The sequence below is a fragment of the Fundulus heteroclitus genome, chromosome 7, assembly GCF_011125445.2.
Source record: "Fundulus heteroclitus isolate FHET01 chromosome 7, MU-UCD_Fhet_4.1, whole genome shotgun sequence".
Classification (NCBI taxonomy): Eukaryota; Metazoa; Chordata; class Actinopteri; order Cyprinodontiformes; family Fundulidae; genus Fundulus; species Fundulus heteroclitus.
The window spans coordinates 18,311,621-18,326,540 of NC_046367.1; the positions used below are offsets into that span (position 1 = coordinate 18,311,621).

Sequence of the window (14,920 nt, forward strand, 5' to 3'; positions counted from 1 at the left end):
CAGAGCAGCTGCAAGAACAGGGCTCTGAAAGTATATGTTTTGTGCGATGCTACTAGTTTATTATTATTGTTGCTATTAACGTTGTCGTTGCTGAACGGTCTAATGTTGAGACTGTGCGCCAGATTTCAATATTTGACCTAATTTCAGCGACGACCAGCGGCCAGCTCTTGCTAAGCTACGGCCCTTGTGAAGCGTTTACGTAACCACGTAAACCAAGCATGTTTCATTAACGTGTCGCGATAATTTTAGCCAAGTCACGAGAAATAGATAGACTAGTTAAATAGTGATTACTAATGATATATATACCATCTATAATCACTCTCAGTCTTTCAGTTCGGCGGCCCTCTAAATTCGTCCTGATAACCTCACATTGAAGGGCTGTGGTGTCATTTTGTACCATTCTTTCACGCGTAAGTGAAAGCATCTCCGTCGCCCGAGGCTCTCCGTATTCACGCGGCGTCTCTCTGCGGCCATGGTAACCCTGTGCTCAACGTTGGACCGCTAATTCATGAACTCCTCACTATCAGTCGCTGTTTTGCAGCTGTAAGTAACACCTTCACCAATAACCCGTTGTGAAAAGTGCAATGCGTGGCTTATTTATTTGTCTACATGCGTGTTTGACGCTTTATGGGAGGATTACGGGAGCGTTCGCTTACTGACACACGGACGGTCGAGGGTGTGTGTGTGTGTTTTTGTCTGCTACGAGTTAGCAAAAAAGCTAACGTCAACGTGGGCGTTAAAAGCGTACGTAGCGTAATTTGAATGTTGAATTGTGTTTTTTTGCGAACTGTTTGTTGATCGCGGTTCGAAACAAAAGAGATCAGTGTCCCTGTTACCAGCTAGCTTAATTATCGCGTAGCAGGTGTTGAGGTTTAATTCAGTTATCTGACAGAGAGCTACGCAAACATTTAATTTCCTGTTCGGTGAACGTGTGTAGGGCTGCGCGGACTTCTCAATAGCTGGAAGTGGCGTACGCATTATGCGTAATTAATGCGGGTACTTGTTTGCTCCCTTACAGGTGTCTGTAAAGCATGAATTTGGCAGAGATATGTGACAACGCCAAGAAGGGCCGTGAGTATGCCCTGCTGGGGAACTATGACTCCTCCGTGGTGTACTACCAGGGCGTGATCCAGCAGATCCACAAGCACTCGCAGGCCCTCAGAGATCCAGCACTGAAAGTTAAATGGCAACAGGTCAGGGAACCCTTTCCGTTCAGGGACATGTATGGACCTGCAGGACAAATGTACAAGGGATCACCCCGAATTATGCATGGCTTTTTATTCTGAATCTAACATTTTGTCTTATTGTTGTCAGACCACATTGGTCACCTTCCTAAAATAATGGCGCGTGTCATTATTTGCCTACCCAGGTTTTTCAGAAAACACACAAAACAATACGGCCTAAGTCGCACTCTTGACACAGGCCATTGTACAGTAGGGGTGCGATTGCATAATCTCCTCAGCTGAGGATCTAGACAATTTCAGAAGAGGTTGCTAGCATACTGAGGAGATGGTTTAGACAACAGAAAAAAATCCTTTTTGGCAAAAAAATGACTTGTTTCCAGTCAGGTTTCCGTGCTCACCACAGTACAGAGACCGCCCTGATCAAGGTGTTTAATGACATCCATATAAATACAGACTATGGAAGAACCACCGTGCTGGTACTATTGGACCTTAGTGCAGCATTTGATACTGTTGATCACTCCATTCTGTTAGAACGCCTGGAGAACTGGGTCGGCCTCTCTGCTACAGCTCTCCACTGGTTTAAATCCTACTTAAAGGACAGGGACTTTTTTGTATCAGTAGGTAACTTTACATCCCAGACGACAAAAATCACATGTGGGGTTCCCCAAGGGTCCATTCTGGGTCCCCTCCTTTTCAATATCTACATGCTCCCTCTAGCTCAGATAATAAAAAATAACAACATCAGCTACCATAACTATGCAGACGACACACAGCTCTACATCACCATGTCACCAGGTGACTATGAACCAGTTCAGGCACTGAGTAAATGCCTGGAAGAAATCAATACGTGGATGTGCCAAAATTTTCTCCAATTGAATAAAAACAAAACTGAAGTAATAATATTTGGACCAATAGAGGAAAGATCAAAAGTTAGCACACAGCTTTAGTCGCTTCAGCTAAAAACCACTAATCAGGCCCGAAATCTGGGAGTAGTGATGGACTCAGACCTGAACCTCCAAAAGCATCTAAAGACAGTTACAAGGTCGGCTTTCTATCACCTGAAGAACATTTCTAGGATTAAAGGACTGATGTCTCAGCAGGATCTAGAAAAACTAATCCAAGCGTTTATTTTTAGTCGAATTGATTACTGCAACGGTGTCTTCACAGGTCTGCCTAAAAAGTGGGTCAGACAGCTGCAGCTGATCCAGAACGCTGCTGCCCGCGTCCTCACTAAGACTAAGAAAGTAGAGCACATCACCCCAGTTCTAAAGTCCTTACACTGGCTCCCTGTATCTCCGAGAATAGACTTTAAAATACTTCTGTTAGTCTATAAATCCTTAAATGGCTTAGCTCCTAAATACATCACAGACTTGTTATCAGCGTATAAACCCTCCAGACCACTCAGGTCTTCTGGCTCCAGCCTACTCTGCATACCTAGAACCAGAACCAAACATGGAGAAGCAGCTTTTAGTTCCTATGCTCCAATTATCTGGAACAAACTTCCAGAAAACTGTAAAAGTGCGGAAAGCCTGAGTTCTTTTAAATCAAGATTAAAAACACATTTGTTTAAAATTGCCTTCAACTGTCCTAGTTAACTGAATCACACCTTTTTTGTTCTATTTTCTATCTATATTTTATTCCTACTTGCTTTTATTCTGTTTTATTTTGCTATATTTTAATCATGTAAAGCATTTTGCATTGTCTTTGTACTGAATTGTGCTATATAAATAAATTTGCCTTGCCTTGCCTTGTTCCCAGGGTTCCACGCAGTCTGGAGAAGTATAGAGTTTGATTTATGTATTTGACAGCTCTGGATAAATATTCAAAACAAAATTAGAGTATTGAAAACTATGTTAATTTCCACACTTACACCTGATCCCCATTGTCCATTGTATTCTTTCATTTTTCTATCTGCCCATCCTTCCATTTGTTAATCCATCCATTTACTCCTTTGTCCATCTGTTTATCTATCCATCCATCTTCTCACTCATGCATCTGTCTGTTCATCCATTTACCCATCTGTCCATCTGTTTAACAATCCAACCATTTATTTGCTGGTGCATCTATCTGTCCATCCATCCGTCTGTCTTATTTTCCATTACTTTGTCCATTCATGCATTAATTCATCCATTCATCGGCTGCCCATCTCTCACTCATCTTGCTTTTAAGTGTTTCTACGACCAAAATCAAATAAAAATGTTAACTTTTACAGTACAAAAGGAGGAAGATCGTTATGTTTTTAAATGGGTTAATATTGATAAAAGCTGCCATCCAACAACTTAAGTTAGGAGCAAATAAGTCTTTAATTAATCTTATGGACAATTGCGCTGGATTTCTTTCCTTAAAACATTTCAATTGAACTTGTTTTCAACTACAAAAACACACTTCATATGAAAGATCCATATATTAAATGTAACAAAGAAAAAAACAGAAAGGAACAACAGCAGGCTGGATAGTCGATATAACAGAATGAATCCCTTTCTCGATACAGTTCCACATAAACATTTAATGAAGTTGGGACTCTTTCTCTGGCTGGTGTCAGTTGGATGTGAGGTCATGGTCCAGTTTTAGAGAGCATCGAATGACCAAATGGAAACTAAATGCATCCGATTATAATGCAGCTGGCTGATCCCTCAGTAGAAGAGCTGAACAACACAACAGGAAGTGACCCCAGACCCCCCCCCCCCCTCCTCCTCCTCCTCCTCCTCTTCGCCTTAAGGCTGATACAGCCCAGACATCCAGTAGTCACCAAACACAAGTGGGAGGAGCACCAGCACTGATGAAAACATCTGAGCAGAGAATAAAGCTTTCCTTACTCAAACGCTCATTAAAAGCCATACGAGGGATTTTCTCAGTGGTGCCTATAAAAGTGCATTACAAAGATTAATTCAATGATAAACATTAAGAGCAGTGACTCTTAGACGTTTTCTAACAGCTACCACTTCAGTAAAGGCCAAGATAGCCAAGTAACGGCCTCTTGAAATACATTTTAAAACAGTAAAGTATAGGATTTGACTTATTTGGGGACTAATGTCATAATTCATTTCCATTTAGATAGATATATAACTTTATTGTCATTTTGTATGCACAAAGTGCGTACAAAACGAAATTTCGTTTTCAGCTTGAAAAAATCACTCTAGAAATCACTCTAAGAATCACAGTAGATTGCACTAATTTTCAGGGTAAAGATGCAGCAGCGATTTATGTAAACAATTGAAATGTAAACGATGTAAAACAAGTTGCAGTGTAGTTAAAGTATGCGACCCATGTTTAGTCAGAAGTTAAAGTTTTCAAGTTTCATTTGGGAAACGCGGACAGAAATGTCCCCAGAATTGTGACCTCTTAGTGAAAAAGTCAGAAGCAAACATTAGAGGCTGTGATTCATTCTAAACCCCGTTGATTTAATGTCGGTACGATGCCCTCCTTCCCTCTCTATAAACAGCTCAGACAGGAATTGTCTGAGGAATACGAGCAGGTGAAAAGCATCATGGGAACACTTGAGAGCTTCAAGTGCGAGAAGCCCGTCAACATCCTTGTCCCTCAGCCAGAGGAGCGACCCGAGGACCCGGCGGTTTGGCCCCCACCCATCCCAGCAGAGCACAGGTGAGTGGCGGCGTATGTGGGCATTTGTCTGAGCAATCACAATTTGCGTATTATTTAAAAAAAAAAAACTAAATAGATGTTTTATACATAAAAAAAAATCATGTAAAAAGATTTCGTTTTACACGCCGACTTTCCTTGTTCTGCTTTCTAATCGGCTGTCTTTGTAGAGCTGGGCGATATGGATTAAAAATTAAATCTCCAATTTTATCATACCAAATCCGATTAATCGATTTTTTTTTTTCCTCCTTTTTGTTTCATACAAAGAAATTTAAAGAAATTATTTTAAAACCTTGCTTTTTATGTCAAGCATTTCGTCAGGGATTGACCTGAATTCAAAGTGCAACTAAAAACAAGCTGTGAAACATGCTTGTAAAACAAGATGCCAGCCGTGCCATTATAAACAATGAAAATATAACAAAACATTTGCTGCTAGTAGTATTACACATTGAGCTAAGAACAGGCTTCACTGCACTTGTGAACTTCAAACTAAGTTAAAAAAAAAAGTAAATAAGTAAATGAAGTACCTCGTATTATGGTAAAAAAAAGTTTCCACTTAACAATATTTTGACAATACATTTGCCTAAACATAAATTCAGCATCACATGCTGTTCTCTTCGTGGAAACCCAATGAGTGTATTGGCAAAATAAAATCCAGATTTTCCAAAAATGAAATCTTAAAGAATTGTAAATTCCAATTAATCGATTAAATCGATTTATCGCCCAGCCCTATGTCTTTGACGAAGCCCAAGTGGTAAATGGGACTAAGCAGAAAGTCAATGGGGCGAAACACAGTCTGTGATTTTTGCATAGTCAGTTTTATCTCCACTGCCGCACCACCTCCACAATCAAACAGGACTGGTTTTGAGTTTGAGAGAGCCGTTTCCTGTCGGTTGCCTTGCCACCGTTTGCCTACCAGAAATGCTCTTGGGAGGGTCTGTTCAACCATCTGTCGGTCCCTTGGGTATTTATAGGAATCCTGTCGTGGCGAAGAGGCCCAACAGTGCGGTGAAGCAGCAGCAGAAGAAGGACTCTCCTGGTCTGCAGCACCGAGGGGCAGCAGGACGCGCTCAGGCCAACCCTAAAGCAGAACGGCAAGCGAACAGAGATGCCCGGGGATTAAAGGCCAAAGACGATAAGGTCAGATGGCTAGTCGTGTGTTTCAGCTGACCAGTAAACAAATCGGGAAGTTTGTAAAAAAAAAAACATTTGTTTTTAATTATCAGGGTAAAAAAGTGGATGTCTCAGGGGATGGAGAACAGAAGAAGTTTGATGGTACTGGATATGACAGCGACTTGGTGGACTCACTAGAAAGAGACATAGTCTCCCGCAACCCTAACGTACACTGGTAGGGTGGCACGCACCGTTTCAATCATATCTTTGCACACGTTTTGCCACTGGGGCGATTGATTTTTATTTTTTTTTAACCTGTTCTGCTCTCTGGCTTTTTTTTTCTCTGATCCGTAGGGATGATATTGCTGATTTGGAAGATGCTAAGAAGCTTCTGAGAGAAGCCGTAGTGCTGCCTATGTGGATGCCTGACTTTTTCAAGGGGATTCGTCGACCGTGGAAGGTAGATCCGCCGCGCCTTGCTAAAACGGTCATACCGTACGGACTTTTTCACAGCTTTCAAGTCACAACTATAAACTTTAATTTCCTTTTTTGGGAAAAAAAAGAATATATAAAATAAGATAAAATGACAATTGTGGCCTACAGTGGTAATAGTTGCCCCGCTTTTCTAGAATATACTGTACTAATGAGCAACTAATAAAGTCAAGTGATAGCACATAGAGTCCACCTGTCTGTAATTTTATCTCAGCTACTTGCAAATCGCTTTGTTTGCTGCAAAAATACTGTTGCACGTCACCTTGAACAACGATCCCCACCGCAGAAGTTTCTGGTGGCCATATCCGGCTGTGGTGATATGCTTGTTTAGCAATAAACAGGGATGCTTGTCAGGGTTGATGGGGAAGATGGGCGGAGCTTAATCAGGGCGTCATGAAAGGAAACGTATAGATTGAAAAAGACTTGAGGCTGGGTAACCGGGCAGCAAGGAAAACGACAACAAACACACAGCCAGGCCTACAGTGTAGTACTGACGGATGAAAGCGTGTTTATTTAAAAAAAAAAAAAAGTCTGGACCTAAATCCAAAATCAAAGTCTGTGGCAAGACTTGGACATTGATGTTCACGCATCACATCTTAATGAGCGTGATCTATTTCACCAAGAGGAGTGGGCAGAAATGTTCCCCCTGCAGATGTGCAAAGCAGCTGCGGCGGCAGCTAGTTCTGCGAAGCATCGAGTCAACGGGACACGCTTTTCAGATTCGTCTTTGTAAAACATGTTTAGGTATCATTTACCTGCTACCCTTCCAAAACGTGCACTACTTTGTGTGCGTGTGGGTCTGCCGTGCTCGATCTGCGAAGATGAATGAGCGTGAATCCACCGGCCTGGCTGTGCGACGCACGAACGCCGTTCTAGATGCCGATAAATGTCAAGCATGTGTGAGACGAGTGCATTGCCACTGATCAGAATGGTTTGGTTTTTTAGGATATCTGTGCGCGTCGACTAAACCTTCTGCGCTTGAATGTTTTCCGCCGATTTATTGTGTCTACACAAATCTGTTCGACCCCCCCCCCCTCTTCCTCTCGTCATCTGTTATGTCGGCCTCTGTGTAGCTCCATCATGTGAGGCGCCTTCCCCTCAGGCACCGTTCTTATCCTTTTTCTACCCCATGCAAACAAAGCTAAGCGTTTCTCATTCAAAGCAAAGAAGTGCTTATTTCTCTCAGAAGGCTACAAAGACGGAGTAAAATATTATTATAGAAGAGAAGAAGGTTTCATCAGCTTCAACTTTCAGCCACATTGGTCCCTGGTAATTATAACTACCATACTTATGGTCTGATCACTTCCAAATGTACCGATGTGTTCTTCATTTATTGAGACTCTCGTGCGTACAAACAAAACGTGTGTTTAATCTAATCTGTACAGGTATACTAATAGATTTCAGAATCTATAGTATTTGTCAAAAGAAATAGTCAAAAATGAGCTATGCCATCTATAGTATAGATAGATGATGGCAAAGAGATTCCTTTGTTTTGTTTCACAGATCAAATGGTGAAAAAAAGGGAAGATTATTCAAATATCTTGACCACTGAGTGAGTCTCCATAACCGAAATATAGTTGCAACCTCAAATATGGGACCTCAGTTTTTAAAAGAGGGAGAGATCTGATCTGTGCCTTTTTAAAGAAGAAGGGACGACATTTGAACTGGTAACCGTGTCTGCTGCTGCAAGTCTACACGGCTCACATTTCAACCATTCTCTATACTAATACAGGCCTCACCAAACAAGAGAATAAAATTATTTGGTTACCACTGAAAAGCTCAAACAGGCAACGAGGGACTCTACTGTAGGAAGATGAGATCAGGGGAGAGATAATCATGTTTAATTTTGATTACTGTAAGGTGAGACACACAAGGCGGTGAGCTGCTCAGCATAAATCTCTAGGAATCTGAATAAATAAATAAATAAGTGTCTTCCTTGTTAGGTGTAAGCACCACCGGATGTGCAGCCATCCAGCTGGAATTGCAAGTCAGAGTCTCTCATGTTTTTCTTCTTCCACTATTTATTTTTATTTTTTTCCCCCTCAGGGTGTACTGATGGTCGGGCCGCCAGGCACAGGGAAGACCATGCTAGCCAAAGCTGTGGCCACAGAGTGTGGGACTACTTTCTTCAATGTGTCCTCCTCCACCCTCACCTCTAAATACAGGGGCGAGTCAGAGAAACTTGTCCGCCTGCTGTTTGAAATGGTGAGCGTTTCTGTAGAATATTGAAAATGCCCAGCCTGGCTCACTGCTCATTGGTCCTCTATGTAAAAAAAGCCCGTCTCATCTCTCTTTTTTTTTTTTTTTTCCCCTTAGGCCAGATTTTACGCTCCAACAACCATCTTCATAGATGAAATTGACTCCATCTGCGGCAGTAGAGGGAAGTCGGACGAACACGAGGCCAGCCGCCGCGTCAAGTCAGAACTTCTGATCCAGATGGACGGTTAGTGGACCAAAGGAAGAAGCAGGTGCCGTGTGTCGCCGCGGCTGATTTGAGCGGATCAGCCAAGAGAAAAATGAGGGTTAAAGTGTAAAAGCTGTCACTCGGTAGGGTTGATGCAGTAATTTCTGGTTGTTTTTGACATGTTTGGGATTAGAACTCCTTTGGTGCTGAATGAAAACTTTTCAAAAGTGTTTCTTTGGTTAATTGTAGCGCTGTGTGTTTTGCAGGCGTTGGCGGCGCCTTGGAGAACGACGACCCCTCTAAGATGGTGATGGTGCTCGCCGCCACAAACTTCCCCTGGGACATCGACGAGGCGCTGCGGCGGCGGCTGGAGAAGCGCATCTACATCGCGCTGCCCACAGGTGACCGCTCAAGCCATCTCCTTCCACGCACAATAAGGCGGACTGATTCATGACGCAGCCTTGCCGATCCACAGCTCTTAAAGCGTCGCCCTAATGTCTCATCCGTTTTGTCTGGTGCAGCTGTCGGCCGTGCGGAGCTTTTGAAGATCAACCTGAGGGAGGTGGAGCTGGCTCCTGATGTCAACCTGGAGCTCATAGCGGAAAAGATTGAGGGATACTCCGGAGCAGACATCACCAACGTCTGCAGGTTGGTGTGCGCTCAGACAAAAGGGTCAGATGCTGCTGCTGAATGTCAGTCGGTCACCTGCTCCTTTCTCATCCTTTTAAAACGGGGTTTAAAAATCGTTCACACAGTGTCTTGCAAAAGGATTCACTTCCTTCGAACGGGTCCAGAAATTAGATAAGAAGATCATTGCTGAAAGTTTTCACGTTGCCATAGAGCATGTAGGAGACACGGCAAACTTCTAGGGAAAGGGGCTGTGGTTGTATGAGATAAAAATTCACCTTTTTTTTTTTTTTTTTAAAAACACTGCATGTAGAAAAGCTAAATTTCCCTTTTCCCCTGAACACACAACACACTGCCATGAAACATGGAGGTGGCAGCATTGTGCTGTGGGGATGCAATGCAGTTATCAGCAATGACATTGCAAAAGGACAGAGTTAGTTTATTGAAGAGGAATGGGCAGAAATATCAGTCTTTACTTGTGGGGGCTAAATACAAAGACACCAAACAGTTTTCAGATATTTTTGTGAATAAATACTGTAAAAAGCGTCCACTGTACAATTATGCTCTTTTATGTTGACCTCCCACCTAAAATCCCAATAAAAATGTATTATTTGAATTACTCGTGCAAAGTGTGCATTGCGACTATTTATGCATCAGAACTCAGTAAATCGCATTAAGGATTTTTAAAAGGCTTTGAGTGACCCAGTCTTCATATCAAGGTGTGTAATAAAGGCTAAAAATGCCGAGCTCCAATCCAGAATCCTGCAACCACACCGTTCACTTCTGCCATAGAATACCGTCTTTTCAAATATATCAGGAAACACTCAAAAGTATGAGTATAAAGTTTTGATTTTCAGATTTCGTTGTCTGTTTTCAAGCATAGATCATAATTTAACTTCATACAGGGTTTGTAAAAGGTGTTAAACTGAATTTAATGAATACCTTTTTAAATGCCTGTTGCATAAATCTGAACGAGCAGCTGTAGGTATGTTCCTTTATGTGATTTTCACAGTATGGTAACCTTTAGTAAAATAGCAAAGCTTCACAGTAAGTATGAAAAATTAAAACAAAATGTTTAATAATCTAATTGCTCTCATTTAAACAGAAAAGCCCCAGTTAATTCTACTGCTGCTACAGTAAAACCTTGATTATTGCAGCTATTAGAATATCTATTAAACTGTTACATTGATTTTGATACATAGAGACAAACTTATTTCTTTTATCAGTTTTTTTGCCATTTGAGAATTTGCCAAATCCGTCTTTCTTGTAACCCTAAATGTCTTTTTCTCTTAGTGAGTGAAATGGTTCTGCAGCAGCTATTCGTGGTATTTTAGGAACAATCTCTGTTCATCTCTGACTCATCTCTTCAGTGACCTTGGATATGCATTTCATCTAGAAACGGCCTCTAGCCGTAGGCAGCGTTTTCCTCATACAATCGGCTCCATCTTATTTCTGAACGGTTAAACTATTAAAACCCAGCATTCCACACTGCAAGGTTACTGAGTGAGCAACCATCTGCTCCCCTGTGTCTGCTTTAGAGACGCGTCCATGATGGCCATGCGTCGTCGGATCCAAGGCCTGAGCCCCGAGGAGATTCGAGCGCTGTCTAAGGATGAGCTGCAGATGCCCGTGACCATGGAGGACTTCACTCTCACTCTGAAGAAGATCTCAAAATCTGTGTCCGCTGCCGACCTGGAGAAATACGAAGCCTGGATGGCCGAGTTCGGCTCGGTGTAGAGGATGGATGCGACGTCCCCGGGTTGGACCAGAGGGTTGAAAAGAACGTTTGCGTCTTTGAAGTGCGAAGGCTTTGAAGAGGAGGAGAACTCCGGCGTGTGAGCCGGTAAGCACATCAGGGGTGTTGGCGCTCACATCAGAAGGCCGGCATCTTTGACAGAGCATCAGGAAAACCTTGAGAAGCTCCACTTCTGCTCTTGTACATTTCTCTCCTTACGCTTTATAGACTTGTGACATCTTTCTCCTGGTTAACCTTATGTCTATAATATTAAGCTGAACATTTCTGACCCCATTCCTCAAAAGTAGGAACATCTATATTTGTTTTTGTTAAATATTCTATTTTAGCCTCTGATCCTGTGCAGCTCTCATTCAAAAGCAAAGAGGGTAAGTAAAATGCCGCAGAGCATCAGGCCTCAGTGCTGATGTCTGAAATTCCAATAAATCTAGAGTTGTTATCAAGCTGCTAACAATGTCATGCTAACAAAAACAGCAGAGTCATGTCACTTTAAGAGCAAAGGCAGCTGCTTGACATGACTTTTCCTGACAACTGATCAAACTGATCAAAATTATCACAAAGCCTCCAAAAGTGTTCCGCTTTGCATGAGAGATCTTCTACAAAGTAAAAAAATAAATAAATAGAAGAAATTTTATGCGTCATAATTTAACACTATTCTCAGACTAAAGTCACACATGCTGTTGGTAACTTAAGTCTGTTGTATTCTTAATAACTCTTAAAGAACTGGTACGTTTCCTGTATTTTTCAGCACTTTAAATGTGTTTTTAAGAAGTGAATGTGTCGACTACTGACTGAACGCTCATGGTTTAGCGATTTACGCGTTTGCTTTCTTGTGACTGACTGGTGTTTTTTGTACGTTTTTACATTCGTCTTCAGTTTTTAAATGACGTTTGGACCAACAAATGTGAGAAAAGCAAAAAGAATGTGTCTGCTGACGTGGTTTTGTTTTTTTCTCTACGAAATAAAATCTGTTCTTTGTTCTCAACTACAACATTGCCCGCTTCGGTTCATGAACTCAGATGAAGGCTCAAATCTTGTAAAGGCTATAGATAAGTTGAAGAAAGATGTATGACTGAACCAAAGCAGGGGATTTACACCCCTGCTGATCGTGGGTCACGTCATCTCTCGTTATGACAGAAGTGGACAAAAAAAGCTGTAGATGTATTGCTTTAAGACACCATGGCACACAATCTCAATACCAAGATTGAAATTTATTTCAACACCGATTAAAAAAAAAAAATACAGCAGACATCTCATTTATTTGCATTGTGGAAAATTGGGCTGAAGCACTAAATGTAAAGAGGCAACCTTTGTCTATTACTGTAACAAGGGACTACAACATTGCATTAAAGAAGTGAAAAGCAAATATTGGAGAGTGATCACAAAAAATATAGATATTTTGGAAAAAAACTAACTAGCTATTAGGAATTTGCTAGGGGTTTATGGGTAGGTACTGTGATAAATTGGTTTAGATCTTATTTGACAGACTGGGACTAATTTGTGTCATTCTGTATCAGAGCAAACAAAGATCAAATGTGGAGCACCTCAAGGCTCCATTCTCGGGCGGCTTTAATTCAATTTCTATATGATCTCATTAGTTCAGATTATGGAGTACTACAAAATCTACAATATGTATGCTCGTGATGTATAACTTTATATTTCTGTGTCAACACTTGACTACAGTGCACTACAGTCTGTCAAAAATATCCATGAGTTGATGGGACAGAAGTTCAACTCACAGCGAACGAGACGTTTGAAATGAGGGGTTTACATGTTATCCCTGAGTAAAGGTGGTTTAGGAGCGGATTAATGGTCCGTGATGCGAAGGACATGTTTCTAGAGACGCGATCGGCACAAACTGGGCAGACAAAGCGAAGCAAAACCTCGCTCCAATTTAAAAAGATGAACTTTTCTGTCTATTAAGGTCCTCAAAATGTCAAGTGGCCCAAAAGCTGGAAAAATCACCTGGATCGCCTTCGATGCGAACATACTTTTGGAAATCAGAACTCAGCTGAGCGCCATGAAGCTCCAGACCACGGAGCAAGCATAAAACTTTATCATGGGCTCAGCCCTGAACTTTAACAACCTAAATAAGTCAGAAGTCAGCTTACCACCACGATAAAACATTGCCAGCATAAAGAATTTCCTTTCCAAACAGAACCCAGAAAAGCTAGTGTATGCTTTTATTTTCAGTAGCTCATCATAGTATCTATGCAGGTCTCTGAAAGACTAAAGCAGGTCTCTGCAGCTCATTCAACATGGTACCACTGACCTGACTGTCACCAGGAAAACGGATCACACCGGTCCTTAAATTGCTGCACTGGCTTCCTGTTGGTCAAAGGACAGATTCTAGATTCTTGTTGTTCTGTAAGGGCCTGAACAGTGTGGGGCCAAACACAATAGAGAGCTGCTGGTCAGATGTGAACCAACCATGTAGACCCCTCAGGTCAGAGGAGTTCATAGGGCATCCCAGGAGCCATTTGCAGCCACGGGCATGAGTCAGATGAGTCAAATAGATAATGGAGCAGCAAGTGACGGGTCTGGGAGGCATGCAGGCCACTCGATCACCCAGACTCTTTCACTACTGAGTCATACTGTTGTAGCCTGATACCAGGCTGAATATTTAACCTCCGTTTAAGCTGAGCAGAGTGATATAAAGGAGGGAACTGGGCACATTTTGTTTTACTGCCAGTTTTTTGTCTGTGTTTCATCGGAATGGCAAAATATTCCGCCCATCCTCAAGACCTTCTACAGAAGCACCATAGAGAGCATTCTGACCAGCTGTCTCTCTGTGTGGTGTGGAGGCTGCAGTGCCTCCGACTGGAAGAATGTGAGGAGAGTGGTGAGGACAGTAGAAGGGATCATCAGGACTCCTCTTCCCTCCATCAAGGACATCTCATCACAGCAATGTGTGTCCCGAGCCCGTAACATCATCAGAGACCCCTCACACCCCCACCATGGACTGTTCTCCCTACTGCCTTCTGGGAAGAGGTTTCGCAGCTTCCGCTGCAGGTCCACCAGGTTCTGCAACAGCTTTTTCCCTGCTGCCATCAGACTGTTGAACTGCTAGTACTGCTAAAGCCATTTCAATTGTTTACACAAATCGCTGCTGCAACTTTATTCTGAAACTTGCTGCAATTAGCTGATTTCTTTCAAGCTGTATGCCAACGAAATTTTGTTATGTGCGCACTTTGTGCATACAGAATGACAATAAAGTTGTCTAAGTCTACTTTGTGCAGTGAAAACCTGATTTTTTTTTTTAAGTTCAACACTAGAAGTTCATGGTATACCTTTCCATGAGATTTTTTTTTTTTTTGTTTGTTCAAAACTCTGCAACGTAATTAGCCCAGTGACGTCAGGTCACATTGAGGTTTTGCATGTTAAACGGCAGCTTTTCATCAATTTGCCATGCAATATTCATTAAAATACTCACATCTAAACAAATCCAGACATCTATTGATTTGTTTTGTCTGATAACGTTAAGTGTGTTCATAGTTTATCTTTAGGGAGAGACAAAGAACAGAACTCCAATAAAACTCCAATACATTTGCATAATAAACAACATCAGATGCATGGTAAAATGAAAGAAAGGTGGCCTTTTTTTTTTGGTAACTGTTTCCAGTTTTTCTTTTGTATTACTGCACTATAAGCACTTTCAGCTCCATTAATTTTCTTTGCAGCTGCAATGATAAAAGGAAGGCACGGCATCCTGAAATTGGATTTTACTTATTTTGCACGCATCTACAC

The 14,920-nt window shown here is 41.8% G+C and overlaps 1 protein-coding gene across 1 annotated transcript; it reads left to right on the plus strand.

The window, feature by feature from the left end:
• The first annotated feature begins 403 nt into the window (after positions 1–403).
• On the plus strand, positions 404–12,164 carry katnal1 (katanin p60 subunit A-like 1). The gene is made up of 11 exons (XM_012864381.3): positions 404–543; positions 1,019–1,193; positions 4,627–4,787; positions 5,759–5,924; positions 6,011–6,132; positions 6,252–6,357; positions 8,436–8,594; positions 8,706–8,832; positions 9,060–9,194; positions 9,315–9,441; positions 10,959–12,164. The coding sequence occupies exons 2-11, from the start codon at positions 1,032–1,034 to the stop codon at positions 11,155–11,157; spliced, it is 1,464 nt and encodes a 487-aa protein (XP_012719835.2). The 5' UTR covers positions 404–543; positions 1,019–1,031; the 3' UTR covers positions 11,158–12,164.
• Positions 12,165–14,920: the final 2,756 nt, after the last annotated feature.